This window comes from Cervus elaphus, chromosome 7 (assembly GCF_910594005.1).
Source record: "Cervus elaphus chromosome 7, mCerEla1.1, whole genome shotgun sequence".
Lineage (NCBI taxonomy): Eukaryota > Metazoa > Chordata > Mammalia > Artiodactyla > Cervidae > Cervus > Cervus elaphus.
The window spans coordinates 12,439,689-12,457,071 of NC_057821.1; the positions used below are offsets into that span (position 1 = coordinate 12,439,689).

At 48.6% G+C, this 17,383-nt stretch overlaps 1 protein-coding gene across 2 annotated transcripts in view; it reads left to right on the plus strand.

Annotated features, from left to right (window-relative positions):
- Positions 1-17,383, plus strand: part of TBC1D22B (TBC1 domain family member 22B) — a 67,080-nt gene that overhangs the window by 45,572 nt on the left and 4,125 nt on the right. Inside the window, exons 9-12 of one of the 2 annotated variants that reach the window (XM_043907339.1) lie at positions 3,555-3,661; positions 4,250-4,325; positions 6,820-6,947; positions 7,221-7,316. In XM_043907339.1, coding sequence (XP_043763274.1) covers positions 3,555-3,661; positions 4,250-4,325; positions 6,820-6,947; positions 7,221-7,316 — 407 coding nt within the window. The other variant, XM_043907340.1, reaches the window with a different exon arrangement.

Sequence of the window (17,383 nt, forward strand, 5' to 3'; positions counted from 1 at the left end):
GGCCATTCGATTTTTATAAAGAGCTGTTGGGTTTCCTCTTTTTGGATGCTTTGCCTCTTAAAACAGCCATAAAATATCCCTTAAAAATCTCATTCCCTCCAGTCTGAGTCCTGGCTGCTGAATGCTCCATAATGACAACCAGAGACGCTGCCCTCATCTGAGACGGCATTGCTGGCGTGGCTTCCCATTCCAGCTTCAATTATATGTTGAATTTTCTCAAGTGGGATGTTTAATGATCCTTCTGAACAGACTGTTTATGCTGAATGAAGCCCTTCCCGAGAGCATGTGGGCCTCCCTTTCTCTGCTGCTTTTTGCTGGTGCACTTAGCTCACAGTTTTTGACTGAATGTGTGAATTTTATCGTCCCAGCAGGCAGAACACTAGAACTAAACCCTCCTCCCACTCTCTGAAGTGCTGGTGAGCTCCCCTACTGTCTGTGAAAGCCAAGAGTCAACAGACAGGCGGGGCGTGAGGGCAGAACACTGGGAAAGGACAGCTCCCAATTTGCGAGGCCCCAAGAGAGGGTTCAGCGTCCTCTGTTGACCCCCTTCTCCCCGGGACAGCTAAGGTTGGGAACTGGCACAGTTACTGAGAGCAGCTTCTTATCCGCTTGAACCTCATGTTGTTCGATTTTCTTCCTTAAGAGCCAAAGGTGGAAATGGAAAGCTTTGAAATTTGTCTTTTATTTTTTAAGGTATGTTTGGAATTAGGTTAGGTTTGGTTGCAAATAGCAGAGATCTAAAATAACAGAGACTTTAATGACAGTAATACTTAACATTTGCGTAATGCTTATTTTATCCCAGGCACTGTTCGTACTTTTCATGTATTGACTTGTTTAATCCTTACACTGTGCCCCACTGGTGGTAGGATGTTACCACCTTCAGAGAGGAAGCATTAAGGCTTAGGAAGTAAAGTCAGTTGCCCAAAGTCACAGAGCTTTTGTGAGTGACAGAGCCAGGATTTTAGCTGCACGGCCTGGCTTCAGAGTCAGTGCTCCTGACCGCTGGCTGTTCTGACAAAAAAAGCCACAGGTCCCCAGGGCTCATGTGGCAGCCTGCTCCCCATCGTACTCGGGGAGCCTGGCTCTCTCCCCCAGTTACTCTGCTGTGTGTGGTTTCCACCCCCAGTGACATTTCTGCTACAGTGTCCTGGAATGGTAGCATGCCCAGGTAGGACAAGACCCTTCAGATTATTGTGGAGCTCGGGATCTTCATTTGTGAAACACATAAAAATAGTGGGAGAGCTTTTTTCTCGAGCCTTCCTTATGGGCTTCTTCTTTTTTTTTTTTTTTAACAGAGAAAGGGAAGCTACTGCCTGGGCTGGTTAGTGTGATCAGCCACACTCAGTAAAGGGGAGAGCCCACGTGGTTCCCTAGCACACTGCAGGGAGCCTGCTCCTGGAGAGTGGTCTGCTGGTACCCATGGTTAGGTCCTTTGGCCCACAGCAGTTCTCATCTGGTTCCTCCAGCCATTATTTGTGGTAGTGGGTGTTGGAGGCCCCTAGGTATCCATCCTTGGCGGGGAACAGATAGGTAAAGAGGTGGTGGCCTGTGTGGGGCAGTGAACTAGAGGTCTGAACAGCAACACAGAGGGATCTTAGAAATGGAAGATGAAGCAAAAAGAAAAAGGAAGGCTCTAAGCTGGGTCTTGGAGCCCAGTATCACTTGATTAAATTAATAGTATACATATGGCCACCCCCCACTCTGTCAAAACACCCACTACATAAATGGTTAAGTTAGAAAAAAAAGAAAGATGGTATTTCATGGAAGGATTTTTTGGTGTGGTTTCTCAAATAGACCTTTATATATTATCTGAAGTCTTCATTTCTGCAGGCTCAATGTTGTTTTACAAAATCTTGTTCTCTTTTTGGTAGTAAAAGGCAGATGTAGTCCATGGTAGCTCCTTTTTTCTAGACTCATGTGCATTTTTTCTTGACTAAAAGTTATGCTTTAGAAATTTTGAATAGTAAGGCTTAAAGAAAATAAAAATTCTTTATCCCTACTACCTTGGGAATAAGCACTGTAAACCCTTGTGATATATTTTGTTTTTCCTCTGTGCTTATACAAACACATAAATATTGTATGTACAGTAGTTGAGAGTAAACCATAAATAACTTTGTACTTTACTCCCTTCCCTCAACGCTGTGGCGTGCTTCCCCATGTCATTACAAATTCCTAATAAACCTCACCTAAAATTAACCATATCATGCCTACTGTGTACCAGGGTCTGTTGTCAACACTTTACTTGTATTAACTGTGGAGTTTTTACACTGTTGCCAGGCTCATAGCTTTTCTGACAAAGCACCCCACCCTCCCCAAAAGGGTTTTTACATCTCTTGAGGTCCATTAGAAAAACACTGATTATATAGGAGGAGAATCAGAGAGTTGTTCCACAGCATCCAGAGAAAGTCCAGTTGTAAGTCTTGATAGAGTGATAATTCTCATAAAGGAAAGGGCTGGATTCTGAATACATTGTGTCATGTCTCTGCGGCACCAGGGACTGCAGTGAACATGCTGTTTTCAAACAGGGCTCCAAGGAGAGAAGCTGCCTTTGACACAGAATGCAAGGGCCCGCAAGTGTCCATGTGTGGCCTCTGACGGGCATGCGGGGCCTGTGGGTTGAGGTGGCCTGTCTTGTCCACCTTGTCTCCCGCAGGAAGGAACCATCACACATTCCTTCTTCTGGAAGACTCCTGTGTTCTCCCTTCTCGCATCTCAGACCGGATGGACAGCCTGTCACTCTTGTCACTCAGTGTGGGGTTTCCCTGACACGCTCATGGGCAGGCCAAGGCTAAAGAAACTGGGGAAGTGCTGAGTAAGCCAGATGAAGGAGATTTTCTTAATGCAGAATTCCTAACAACTTCTCGAATCCTTTTATGACTCTCCAAGATGAGGATATATAATGCAATGTTTCTCAGCCGTGTTTGTCCATGGAACCTTTTTTACTTGAGTATCCTATAGGATTGAGATTTTTGCAGAACCCAGCTTGATAACTGCCAGCTTGGTGAAATTAAATCCTGGACGCTTTCATGGGTTTGGGCCATCTTCCTTCACACAACTCACTTCTGAGGCTGAGGCCCTGTGTCTGCCTTGTCAGAATGGGGGGATTCTGTCTTTAAAAGGACCTGTGGGGGCTCCCTGATCCCAGCTGTTCTCACTGCCCATAAGAGGGAGTATGTTAGTTCACTGAATTTCTGAAATAAAGAATTTTTCCAGACCATCTCCAGGGGGCTGGATATAGCTCATTGAACATGAGGCCTGAAGTTTTTTGGTTTTTCCCCTCAAACTAAATGAAAAATGCAGTGGAAGAGAAAGATGTGTTGGACTCAGCCAACCCGGTGTGAGAAATGGCCTGTCCAGTGTTGTATGAGATTCTCGAGCGCCTTCCTGGGACACGCCTGCCCACCTGGCAAGGGCACGGAAGGGGCAGGCCCCTGCTTCTTGGCCTCACATGAGCTGGCTCCCCCCGGGCCTTAAGGGACCTGTTGAAGATACTAGACTCTTTCTCCATTTTTTTAGAGAAAACCTCTGGACTTTCTTCACCTTTTGTTTTACAGAAGAGGATGTGGAGAACTTTGACGTGACCAATTTGTCTCAGGACATGCTGCGAAGCATAGAAGCCGACAGCTTTTGGTGCATGAGCAAACTGCTGGACGGGATCCAGGTGAGCGACTCTGCCCTTTCGGGATGCCCTGCCTGGGGCTCCCTTTGGGTTCCTTGTTGCTCTTCTGCATCAGACAGCACCCTCCCTGCCACCGGCCCCAGCATGGCTCCTCCCCTTTTGTTCCATCCATCTTTACTTCATTCATTAGCTTTACAGCTTTCAAAAGGCAGTGATCCTAGACGACTTCCCTGGCGGCCCAGTGGTTAGGACTCTGCGCTTTCAGTCCTGCGGACACGGGTTTGATCCCTGCTTGGGGAACTAAGATCTTGCAAGTTGTGCTGTGCAGCGAAAAAAAAAAAAAAAAAGGCAATGGTCTCATGTCCCCTGGAGTCTCGGGAGTCTCCGTGTTGTTCTGCCTTTCTCATTAGGCTCTGCTGTGCTCCCAGCCGTGCAGTTTGCCTCCAAAGCACATGCCTTTCCCCACACTCTGCTGTTCTGTGAGGTTCCTTTGTTCCCCACAGCAGCAGCTGCTGGCAGCAGCTTTGGAGAAACAGCTTGTGCTTTGAAACATGTTTCAGTAACCCTGGGGAAGGGGTGGCCCGACGGTGTGCTGTTCCCTGCTCGGCCTCAGTTCTGTGTTATTTGCAGGATAACTACACCTTTGCACAACCAGGGATCCAGAAGAAGGTCAAGGCGCTGGAAGAGCTTGTCAGTCGGATCGATGGTAGGTTCAGAGGAAGAACTCTCTAGCAGTGTGATTCTGACACGAGTGTGCCTCACACACAGTGTGATTATGCTGGTGCTGGGGGCGGGGGGCGTCTCCTCGGCCCCTGTCCTGGCCGTGACCCCTTCCAGTTCCCTCAGTGCTGTTGGCAGCGCTGACATCCTTCCACACTCTCACTGGGAAGGTGCCCGAGAGCTCTGCTGCTAGGTCACATTCTTTTCCCGCCTTTGTTTCCTGTCACCAGGTTCTGCCAGTCCTCCTCCAGCATCTCTCCTGAAATTCACCCTTTTGTTCTTCATGGCCCTAGCCACAGCTCTGGTCCAGCCAGCTTCCTCCTAGAAGCACTCGCCTCCTCCATCCTCGACCCTCTCGCACACCTCTCACACACCTCCGTCTTCCCAGAGCTCTGTTCCGGTCACATCCCGCTTCTGCTCCGAAAGCCCATGTTCTCCATTGCTTTTAGCACCAAGTCTGTAGTCTGACCTCGTCCTTCCCGCTGTGATGTGACCCAGGATTTCTGGGCTCGATGTAGGGTCCTCAGGTGCGCCTGGTACCCCAGCAGGACATCCCATAGCTCCCTGTGACCGGTCTGAGTGGGGAACAGGAGTCGTAGCCTCCCGAAGCAGAATGTCTTTGAGGAACAGGAGCCCTGCAGTAAGTCCTGGCCCCACCGTGAGATCCTGGAGTGTTAGAACTGAAGGCAAGTCAGGAAGCCCTGCCGTTGACTAATGAGGAAACTGAGGCCCGGGGAGAGAAGTTGAAATTAAGTTTCATGAAGATCACGTACAGGTCTAACAGCAAGGTCTTCTGTTAAGTGGAATGCCCAGCACCAGTTAATTCTGTCAGTTGCTACACAACTAATAAGTTCCTTTATCTGGTTTTCCATCATGGATTTTTCTGCTTCACCAGTGCATTCCTCATCCCTGCCCCCATCTCCCCCCACCCCCCGCCATATGGAGATTGCATATCTTTCTCCTTTCCTGGGTCCTCTTCCCTTGAAAACCTTCCCTGATTTGTTCCATTCATTCCAGCTTCCTTTTACAAGTTAGGATTTCAGTCCCTAGAGCTGATTTGATTATTTGCTGCTCTTTCCCATGCATTGCATGTGGGATGCTTTTATCTCTCTGCCCCACTGCCTGGCCCAGCGGTCAGCTCCATGCCGAGCCCACACCCAGCTCTCCTGCCTCCCTCACTTGGCTCCTAGGACGGGGCGTATGCTGAGCTGTCTGACAGGGACCGGCTTCCAGAGGGCCTGTGCTGTAGTTTTTTCCACTGTCTGGTCTGGCCTGTTTTGTCCTCTTCTGCCATCAAAAATATCTGATAAATAAAGGCATAGTATGTTAGGATATAGTATATTTTTAAATGTATATATCTTTGTGCTTTGAATTATAGAAGTAATACTCAGTTCAAAAATATAGACAGTTCCAAAAAACCGCAAAAGTAAAAATCCTCCTCCTCCTTTAAATTTTGCTCCCTAGAAATAACCATTTATTGATAGTTACTCTTTCAAAAGCTGTAGTATTTACCACATGAGGGTGCTGTTGTAGACACTTTTATTTTCTCATTTTATTCGCCCCCAGACTTACTGAGGTTTGAATGAGTATCCCCATTTATAGATTAGAGAACTGAGGAGGATGGTGATTTTTTTTTTTTTTTAATCCTTTCAGGCAGTATCTGAAGGTCAGGTGTGTTTGGGTTGCTCCAGAACACCACGCCCACACCATGGGGTGGGAGTTGTGGGGGGAGCTGGTGTCTGTTGAATGTGGCAAAGCTCTTTGTGGTGAATCACTTAATCAGTGGGAGAGGCTGCCCTTGAGTGGAGTCAGTGAACCTCTTTCCCCGGCTGTTTAAGTCCCTGCTGGCTGCCATCTGTCAGAGATGCTGAAGAGGAATCCTCACCGGTGGGAGGGTGGCCAAGGTGACCCACACAGCTCTTTTCCAGTGCGTCTCCTTCTGTGATGTGTAACAAGGTCAAGCAGCCAAGAGAGCCTCATGTCTCCCCCGCTTGATGGCCCGAGCAGCCCTGCAAAGGAAGAAAGGCCCCCAAAACGTCACTGTGGGATGTTCAAGTAGTTCTCCTACGTGCGGGGCTGAGCTAACCAAGCAGCGTTGCTGTGAGGTGGTGGGATCAAACGCCGGACACTCAGGTGCCAGTTTGGCCCCTCTAGTCCGGGCTCCCCCGGGGGGAACAGCTGAAAAGCAATGGGAACTGGGACTTCCCTGGTGGTCCAGCGGTTAAGAATCCACCTTAGAATTCAAGGGACACAGGTTCAATCCCTGGTCGGGGAACTAAGATCCCTCATGCCACAGAGCAACCAAGCCTAAGCGCTGTGGCGAAAGATCCCACATGACGCAGTGAAGATCCGACACAGCTAAATAAACAAATACTTTAAAAAAAAAAAAAAAGGAACCAGAAACTGCCTTTTTGGTTTATGTGAGTCACGGTCCGATCCCCTAGGTTGTGCTCGGGGGCCAATGACCCTTCCTGTTTCAGAGCAGGTACATAATCACTTCAGGAGGTACGAGGTGGAATACCTGCAGTTTGCCTTCCGTTGGATGAACAACTTGCTGATGCGGGAGCTTCCCCTTCGCTGCACCATCCGCCTGTGGGACACGTACCAGGTATGGGGAGACCTCCCCCCAACAAACACACACGCCAGGCCATCCCTGAGGCACCCGACTCCCTGCCGGCTGCAGCCGCTCGGAAGTCCCCCCCCTCCTTCCTGCCTCTGTCTGCCTTGTCCTCGAGGGCAGGGCCGCTGTGCACCCAGCCACGGAAGGGCTGCCGCTCTGCTTTCCCCCCTCGCAGAAGGATGGGTGTGAGAGGGCTGGAGCCGGCTTCTCGTCAGGGCTTGGAGACCTAACTCTTTCTGTTTTTCTTTTTCCCCTTCCCAGTCTGAACCAGAAGGGTTCTCCCACTTTCATCTCTACGTGTGTGCAGCTTTCTTGATCAAGTGGAGGAAAGAGATCCTGGATGAGGAGGACTTTCAGGTGAGGGGCCTGCGCTCAGCCTGCGCCGGGGGTGCACGTCAGAGGGGGCGTTATCCCGATCAGGGGGCTGTGCAGAGAGAAGGTACCGCAGCAGGTACCTGGCTGGGAAGAGGAAAGGTGAGGGGATGTTCAGAAGAGGGTGCCCCTCACGCGTAGCAGGAAGCTCTGGGGGCCCAGAGTTCTTCAGTGTGAAAGGGTCTTAGCAGCGGAAAGGCTGCAGAACACCTGGGCAGGTCTAAGAGGCCTTCCAGCTGTTCATGACGAGCATTTATTGAAGCCTGCAGTGTGCTCAGCGCCACTGAGGGAGTAAGACATAGAGAAGGTAGAACAGAGAGCTCTATTCTTGTAGAGCTTACGTTCTAGCTGGGGAGAGACATAGTAAACAAAAGCAGTGTAAATTAAAAAGAATATTAGAGGGTGGTAAATTTTTATTTTTTTAAGTAGATAAGTTTTATATATATATATATATATATATAAAGGATAAAGGGATTACTAGGTGGTAGGGAAGAGACAGGTTGCAGTTTCAAATAAAGTAGTCAGGATAGGCTCACTGAGAAGGCGACATGTGAGCAAAGGCTGGGAGAAGCTGAGGGAGCCACGTGGACATCTGGGGACCCACGGGGAGAGTGTCCAGGCAGCAGGACCAGCCATGCAGAGGCAGTAAGGGTACAGTGTGCCTGAGCTGTCTGTGGAACCAGTGTGGCCTGGAGCAGAGTGGCCCGAGGAAAGAGTTAGAAAGAGGCCGGAGAAGTCATAGGGACTCAGGTCACGGCAGCTTTGTAGCCAGAGTCAGGACTTTGGCTTTCACTCCGAGTGGGAGAGGATCCAGGAGAGGGTCTTGTGCCGAGGAGGGGCATCATCTGACTTACAGTTTCAGGGGATCCCTCTAGTATGGGCTTCAGGTGAGGCCAGCAGATGCTGGGGCCCACCCTGGAGGCTCCACGAGGGTGGCCTGCACCTGGATGGGGGGGGTGGAGATGTGACAAGTGGCCAGGTCTTGGATGTTCTTTGTAAGCAGAGTCAACAGGAATTCCTGAGAAATCAGGTATAGAGTATACCAAAGGGATGAGTCGGGCCGACTCCACAGTTTGCAAGAAGGCTATAGGAGGAGCAGGTTTGTGGAGGAAGATCAGGAGTTCATTTTGGGGCATGATGAATTGTAAACACCGTTAAAAGACATCCAAATGGAGAGGTAGAGTAGGGAAGTAAATCTTGTGAGTCTGGGCTTGAAAGAGAGAGGAGTCTGGACTGGACCTGTGTGTTTAGGAGCCTCTGGCTAGATGGTCCTTGAAGCCGGGCCCCTGGATGAAATCCAGAGGAGGTGGGAGTGAACAGAAGAGATACGAGAACCAGGCCTGAGCCCCGGCAGCCTCCCTCACGGAAGGTCAAGGAGGAGAGGTGGTCAGGCAAGGGGGGGGCGTGACCAGTGGGAGTGCAGTGTCCTGGAACCCGAGGTGGGGATTCGAGGAAGACTGAAGAGGAGGTGGAAGCCAGCCAGCTGCCGCAGGGGCCCAGGAGCAGGGGACGGGGCGTGGGGACTGCGGGGAGCGGCTGCCAGGCTCTGCTGTCTGCAGAGAGGACCGGTGAGGGAGGGTACCTGATGGTCATAATCTCTCGGGGCGGCGGCAGTGGGCTTGTTTTTCTGCTTTGTACGTTGCTGAACTGGGGGGTGTGGGGTGTCTTTTTTTTAAATGGGCATATATTCCTTTTAAAAATGCGAGGGTGGGAAAGCCAGAGAATAGCCAGTTGGGTATTTTTCTAGGTTCTAACTAATACTGCGGGCGTTCTCAGGAACAGCAGCCTCTCCACGTGACCCCCAGGCAGGCCCACTCTGTAATTGGTGTTAGGTGGTTAAAGCACAAGAAAACTGTCCCGCAAATAGGTGGAAAGACAGGACCCAACTTGCCCAGGGAAGGGCTTTGGGAGAGAAAGGGAGGATTGGGCCTCTGCGGGTAGGTGTCAGGGCGGCGGGCAAAGCGCTGAGGCTTCTGCCAGCCAGAAGCGTGTGCGGCGCCCGGGATGAACAAGGGGCTGGGCTGGCTGGGCACGCGCTGGGTGAGCTGTCAGTTTCGATACTGTGGTTGAGGAGGCGCAGCTATCTGGAGCCCGCAGTGTAATTTGGTTTATCATGAGCCAGGCTCGGAGGGCCTTGTCACATGTGATAGAAGCTCTTCCCAGATTAGCTCGGGGATTGGGGGCGTGGGAGGTGACTCCTGGAATGGTGCGTAGCAGTTCACAACATCGACAGCGTAGGACCATCGTCTGAGACTTCAAAACTACCTTAGACATGGAGATGTTCTATCTGATGGATCTGAGGCCTTTTTGCAGTAACCCACAGAAAGACAATGGGCTTTTTGTTGACTCATTAACACCTCAGCTAGTCCTCCTCAATCGAGGAATCTCCCCTCTTTCCTTGAAACAAAATGGAATGGGTGATTAAATGATAATTTGTAGAGTTCCCCACAACTCCACAGATCTATAATTCTATGAATAATGAAAGAAGAAGGGCGCCTGGCTGCGCTTGGACAGGCCAGCGGTGTCCCTTAGGAGACACAACAAGGGCAGGAGAGCATCGTGTGGCGTTGGGAGATGCGGGCCCGTGACCTCTGCAGAGAAAGACAGCCCGCACTGCCCAGCTGCTGACGGGCCGCCTGCAGCTAAAACTCTGAGAGGAGACTCTGTCCACGAATACAGGTGTCCGAGAGAGCCTCACATGCCCAGCCCACGGGAGAGGTTTTAGGGCTGAAAGCTGAGTGACTCAAAGAAGAACCAGGTGAAGTAGCTGCAGAAATAAATGAGTTTGCGGCTCTTTGGGCAGACCAGACATGTATCACCCTTAAAGAGCAGGGGAAGGGACCTAGCTGTAAAGGGAGCCAGTGCCGCATATATCAGGGGAACCAGCGGCCCCCGCCCCCTTCTAAAGTTGGGGGCTATGCAGAATAGTCGAGTGGTTAAGCCGCAGTCTCTGGAACCTGTCTGCCCGGGGTCGAATCCTTGCTGTGCCATTTTTCTAGGTCTGCAGCCTTCAGCAGACTAACCTGGCCCTGTAAGTTTTCTTACCAGAAAAATGGGATGAGAGTACTTACCTTCTAGAGCTGTTAATGAGGGTTATACAAACTGCTGCACTTGAAGCTGTCAGAATGGAATACTCAGCCTGTGGCCTTCAAAGCAGTGAGTTTATTAACCCTAATATTATTAGTTCCTGCAGTGTACTCTTGAGTCTGAGAAGCAGTGAAATGAGGATAGCTTCACGAACCCAAGTCTTTTAGTGACTTTGAACTTACCTGAGTAAGCTCTACTAGGCTAATCCTGGGTAAGACCAAGCTGGATGACCAAGTGGGGCTGGAGGAGGTGTTCAGAGGGTGCAGGGGCAAAGGGCGGTGCCCCGGCCGTGGTGAGCCCCCAGAGGGAAGGACACCTGCTTCTCCCTGGCTGAGCAGTTGTCTGGGGTCATGCTGCCTGGGGTGGGGGACCGAAAACACACACAGGAGGATCACTCCAACAGGTTTCCTTGCTGAGACCTCTGAGCAAGAGAACCTCAGGCATGTCCATGCACAGGGGCCATAGGGGGCAGAATGGCCCGGTCCTCTGGGCCGTAGGCTGCTTGAAACGGGCTTCCGGCAGAGCTGGGCCAGGGCTCTTTCCTGGTAGAGGGGGCCTCAGTGATTCTGGCCCTCAGCCTGGGCTGCCTGGCCCTCAGCCTGGGCTGCCTGAATAGAATAATGATGATAGTGTCCAGTTGCATTTTATGAAATTGTCTATAGGTCACACAGTCAAGTATTGGCGATTTAATAAGGTTCAATCTAATAATAGCGTCTTCGCAGCCCTTAATGTAGCAGGCACTATCCTGAGTGCTTCTCTGTGTTAGCTCATTGCAGCCATCCCACAAGAAACGTTGTAGTAACTACCCCTATTTCACAAATGGGGAAACTGAGTCACAGTGAGTAGGACTACAGTGTGTGCCTACTCACACCTGAGGTGAAGTGACTAAGCCAGGGTCACCCAGGGAGTCAAGGATTGGCTTGACTCAAACGGCGGAGCCCCGGAAGCCAGGCTCTGGGCGTGGACTGTGTGTCCTGCTGCTCCCTCGGGGCCTGGCCTGGGACCTCCTGGGCCATCGGGGCTCAGTTTGCATCCTCCTCCCCCTCCTCCACTATTATGGAGGTAGTGATTTCCTAGATACATTCTTTAATGTAAGTCAGAACAGGCATTTGAACAAATGCCTGGTCACATGTAACCTAAAAATCCCCCTCGGGGAAGAGCAGCATCTCTGGGAGTCCAGGAGAGCACGGGGCCCACAGAGATGTCAGGGCAGGCGCTGACAAGCCCTCAGATGGCTCAGAAGGGACCTCCGGAAGCCTGTGCAGGGAGCGCCAAGAGTAATAACCAGAGTTCCTTTAAATACATAAAAAGGGAACTGGCAGAGGAGTTGGTGGGACCTGCTGATGACTCTTAAACCAGAGGAGCAGCTGGTCTCAATCCTTTGCTTTCATCTTATAGAAGAAAACCTTGGAGAGATTCCCACCCTGAAAGTGACTTTTGCAGCAGACAGGTCAGAGTTGTTAAATGAAATAGTGGTAAGCCTGTGGGCTGTTCCAAGCCTGAATACCCAACTAAGAGTAAATAAAGCCTTTGAACCAGATGGCATCCACCCACCACTTCTGCAGAAACTCAAGGGTGGGATTGTGGAACATTGCCCACAACACAGGCCCCATCTTCAGAGACATCCAGTAAATCGCCAGTTTGAATCGTCCCCAGAAAGTGCCCGGATTTTAGTACCCTGGGAACTAAAGATCTTCCACCCAGAGCAGGCCACGACTCCTCGACATAGAAACAAAACAAACATTGGAGGGGGGCTCCACTTTCTCTAGGGGGAGTCTTGTACTAAATGTCCTGGGTACTTTGATGCTGGGAAACCTATGAATAAGTGTGATGCTGAAAAAGTTTACATAACAAGGACGTGTCTTGGAAGTTTTTATTGAGACCAAGGGAATTGTTTCACTGATTCTCAAAACAAGAGGGATTTGTTTCAGAATACTTACTTAGGGGGCCGGATGAGTGTGGGTGGCCGCAGCATTCCTGGCGACCTCGATATAGCAGTGAGGCCGTGGCAGAACCACAGCGTGCATCCAGCCGCCTCACGGACAAGACCACCCTCAGCTGCTGCTGCTTCCCAGATCCCAGCAGGGAGGATTTCCTCTTGCCGAAGACGATGCTGCGAATTAGGGATCCTAGGAAGTCATTGGGTTTCCCAGAATTAGGTTTTCCCACTGGGAAGTTTTCACCGTTCCTTGGTTTGCTGCTGCTGCTAAGTCACTTCAGTCGTGTCCGACTCTGTGCGACCCCATAGACGGCAGCCCACCAGGCTCCTCTGTCCCTGAGATTCTCCAGGCAAGAATACTGGAGTGGGTTGCCATTTCCTTCTCCAGTTCCTTGGTTTAGGAAGGCAAAAAAGACACTCAAAAGATAAGATGAAAGGACTTCCCTGGTGGTCCAGTGGTAAAGATTCCACGCTTCCAACTGCTGGGGGCATAGGTTTGATCCCTGGTCAGGGAAGTTCCACATACTACGTGGTGTGGCCAGAAATAAAAGATGCATCCTGGGCCATCTCCGGAAAAGCTGCCCTTGAGCTGACACACAGTTGGAGCAGTGCAGACACTGAAATCAGAGTTACCACAATGGCGGTTCAGGCCCTCGGGGATTCGGTCACATTGAAATCGCTGTTCCTGACGTTCACGGGGCTTGTAAAAGGTTTGAAAAACTGGGAGTCCAGTGTGTAAAGAAACCTGATGATGGGAAAATGAAAGGCCTGGCATTTATTCACAATCCTGATGGCTTCTGGAGTGAAATTTGGAATCCTAACAGAATGATAACTGTTATTTAGTTCTGTGAGAATGCTGATTTGAGATTTCAGCAAAGACATTGTGGAAGGTAAAACAGGAAACCCTGTGATTCAAGATATTCAGATAACCAGGCGCATCCAGGACTGATGGATCCTTGTCCCAACTCAGATTATTCTTAAGTCTGTTTCCCTTTCCTATTTCAGCTGTTTTTCACCTAACTGTTCAGTCATCCTAGTTTTAAAGTAGTGCTTTGTCTTATGTCCTTGAATATAGTTGTATAACTTTACTTTTTTAGGCAATAATTAGAACAATTCCCTTCAGAGGCTGCATGTTCCTTCTGTCTCCTTACGAGCCACAAGTCTACAAGTCTGCCTTTGAGTCACCATTTTCAGAAAAAGAAGAAAAAAGCACTTAACGTGTTTTTGTCATGGTTACCTTATGGGGTTTCAGTTCCTCAGAAGTGATTTTTCACAATGAGAGGTAAAGAACCCTGAGTGCACACACACACACACACACACAGAGAAAACTTATTTGACTAGGAAAGTATTTTTACATGCCTGAATACACTTAACGTTTGCAAAGAATGTGCCAGTTTTCCTGGGTGATTCCACCCACGGTGTCATATTTAATGGTGTATATTTTCTGTGACCTTTAAGTTCTCTGTTATTAATTATTTCACGTCTTATTTGGTTGTCCGTGGCCCTTATTACCAAGTAACGTTAATCAGCTCTTATAGATTTCCTTCAGCAGCTTCTTCTGTGGCTTCTTTTCTTTCCGTGCCTTCTGCATCGTGCCCCACTTCTCTTGTTTCAGGCACACGGTGTTTAGCATAGTGGTTATAAGCACAGACTCTGGAACCAGACGATTCTGGTGTTAGTCACTCAGTCGTGTCGACCCCGTGGACTGTAGCCCACCAGGCTCCTCTGTCCATGGGATCCTCCAAGCAAGAATACTGGAGTGGGTGGCCATTTCCTTCTCCAGGGGATCTTCCCCACCCCGGGATCAAAGCCGGGTCTCCTGCATTGCAGGCAGATTCTTTACTGTCTGAGCCACAAGGGAAGCCCAGATTACCCAGGTTCAGATCCTAGCCCAGCACTATGTGATCTATGCAAGTTCCTTAACTCCTCACCCTCACTTGTTTCGTATGTAAAGTGGGCATAATAAGATGTGCCTCACAGAGTTGATATGGTGCTTAAATGTGCTAGAGTACATGTAAAGACCCTCATCTGGTGAGCAGTAAGTGCTCCATAAACGGTAATTGCCACTATGATGGTGGTTATCCTTGATGGTCCCCCCCTTGCTCTTCAATTCTTCCGTTGAACATTCTCTATGAGTTTCCCCTGCACGTTTTCTTATCAAGGACTCTGCTTATTCCTGGCTACTGCTTCTCCTTCGGCCCCCTTGTCTTCCCCTCCGCCCCCTCACACATGACTCATCCTTCCTCTTTTTCCTTTGGAATCTGGATTCTCAGGTACCTTCTCTAGCCATTTCGAGCTTTTCTTCTCTGAAAGCCACCGCCTCTTCTCGTACACTTGGAATCACTCTCAGCTGCTTGCCCCATAAGCTGTCTGCTCACACCTGTGGTGTTTCGCCGACTGTATATTAATGCTTCGTGCTCCCATGAGCTGGCTTTGTAACACATGTTCGGTTCCCCACCCCAGCAGTGTCTCTTCTCTACCCCTTGATTAACGTACCTGATTTGTAATTGACAGCGTCTTTTCCCACCCGTGATAATTCAGTTTCTACTTCTTTATCCCTGATTTATCAATGCATGGACCGGGTTCCCATTTTTACAGCGCTGTGTTGGGGGGGGGGGGGGCGAGCTGCAGTTCCTGTGTACGGCCACCAGGTGGCAGAATGGTTCCTCCCACCTAAACCTCAACTGTTGGTGGGAGAGGTAGTAGGAAGCTGACATGTTCAAGGGTAGAATTATTTCAGGGCTTCTGGGAGGTTTCTAGCAAGACTAGAAAAACTGGAAATTACAGGTAGATTCTCTCCTAGAAGAAAATATTCTCCTCTAGACACATCAACTGTTGGTCATTTTTGCTTATGAGTTATTCAAGTGTATGTAACCATTACAGAATCTGCCTGTAGTGCAGGACACCCAGGTTTGATCCCTGGGTCAGGAAGATCCCCTGGAGAAGGGCATGGATACCCACTCCAGTTTTCTCGCTTGGAGAATTCCATGGACAAAGGAACCTGGTGGGGGGGTCCTGGTGGAGTCCACGGGGTCACAAAGAGTCAGACAGGACTGAGCGACTAACAAAAACCATTGTAGAAAAATTAGAAAATACCAATAAGGAAAAAGAAGGTACTTGAAATCTTACCATACAAAGGTGATATATCTCCTTCCAGACATTTTGCCATGCAGATCTGTGTGAATAAATACATATTGTCTGAACATAACCCTTAATGGAAATACTCTGTATATTGGGTTGGCCAGAAAGTTTGTTTGGATTTTCCTCTTTTTTTAAGGTTTTTATTTATTTACTTACCTGGCATGTACACACCGCTGTATTTCAGTTATTTTTTTGGCTGTGCTGGGTCTAGTTGTGGAGAGCCGGGGAGCTCTCTGGCTGCTGTGCATAGGCTTCTAATTGTGGGGTCTTGTCTTGCAGAGCACAGGCTCTGGGCGCAGGGCTTCAACAGTTGCAGTGCAGGGGCCCATCACTTGTGGCTCGCGGGTCCTAGAGCGTGCAGGCTTCAGTAGTTGTGGCGTTCAGGTTTAGCTGGCTCCTCAGCATGTGGAATCTCTTTCTGGAACAGGGATCAAAGCCATGTCCCCTGCACTGGCAAGGCGGAGTCTCATCATCCACTGCGCCACCAGGGAAGTCCTGTTCAGGTTTTTCTGTTTGGTGTTGTGAAATATGTTGTTTTTGTAACCTCCTTTTGTCATTGGTACAAAATATAGTAGATGTTCCATAATGTCAGAATGCAAAGATGTGTATAATTTTCCCCATTTTTGCATTTTTTGCACATCACATGAGTACATGCTCATACAAAAATTGTGAAAGTATTAATAACTTGAGTGCAGGGTATTCCATTTTACAGATTTATCTTCATTTTTTTAGTTTTGTTTTTTTTTGGTCACACTGTGCAGCTCGCTGTATCTGATCAGTTCTCTGATCAGGGATCGGACCTGTGCACTTAACAGCTAAAGCATAAAGTCCTCACCATTGGACTGCCAGGGAATTCCCTTGACTTGGGGCTTTCAGTTCGATTCTCAGGCTTGGAAACCCAGAGACAGCGTTTACAATTAGCCAGGTTTGTTGAATGAGAGTATTAAGCCCTGTTCGAGATCCCGGGACATGAGCATTTTTTCTGGATGAGTCTTAGGTACCTTTAAGGTGTTCATGCCCTTTGACACGTAATTTCATTCCTAGGTATTTAGCCCAAGGAAATAATCTAAAATACGGCTTTATGCACAAGGCTGTTCATTATAATTTCATTATAGTGAAAAACCAGAAATAATTAAATGCTCAAAACAGGAAGATACTGAGTAAATTAAGGTACTTCTGCATCATGGAAAATTCTTTGACCATTGAAAATGTCTAAAAGGAGTTTTTAATATTAGAGGAAATGCTTATGCTAAGTGCTACACAGATTCAAAAGTATTTAGAGAAAATGTTTCATCTGTATAAAAATGTGCAGAAAAAGGACTGGAAGGAAATATGCCAAATGGTTTAAAAGTAGCTTCCTCTTGATTATGAAGTTAAGGGTGGTTTATTTTGTGCTCTATTATTTTCAACAAAGTAAACAAGCTTCCAGAAAATGCGTATTACTAGGGGGAAAATGTTCTGTAACAGAAGTAATATACAAAGACTTTATTGTAATAATTGAAAATGAGGTGAAATATAATGAGAGAAAGCAAGTCTCGCATCCCCAAAGGTAACCAGTGTTAACAGTTTCACCACCTAGCCTTTTAAAAATTTTACATACATACGTGCATATATAAACATATAGTTGTATTTTCTCTTTTACCTGAGTGGGATCATAACTCTGTTTTTCTGAAACTTGCTTGTTTTTGCCCCTAAAAATGTTTTTGGTATCTTTACACCTTGACACATGTAGTCCTGCTTCGTATTATAGGTGCTGCTTGTATTTCAGAATTTGGAGAGTTGTTTTCTCTGAGTGCCCGGTACTGACAGGCGCCTCCCTCATGTCCTCTTCCCTACTATTTGAAGCAATGGTGCGGTGCTGGCCCTTGTACAGGAGTGCAAATGT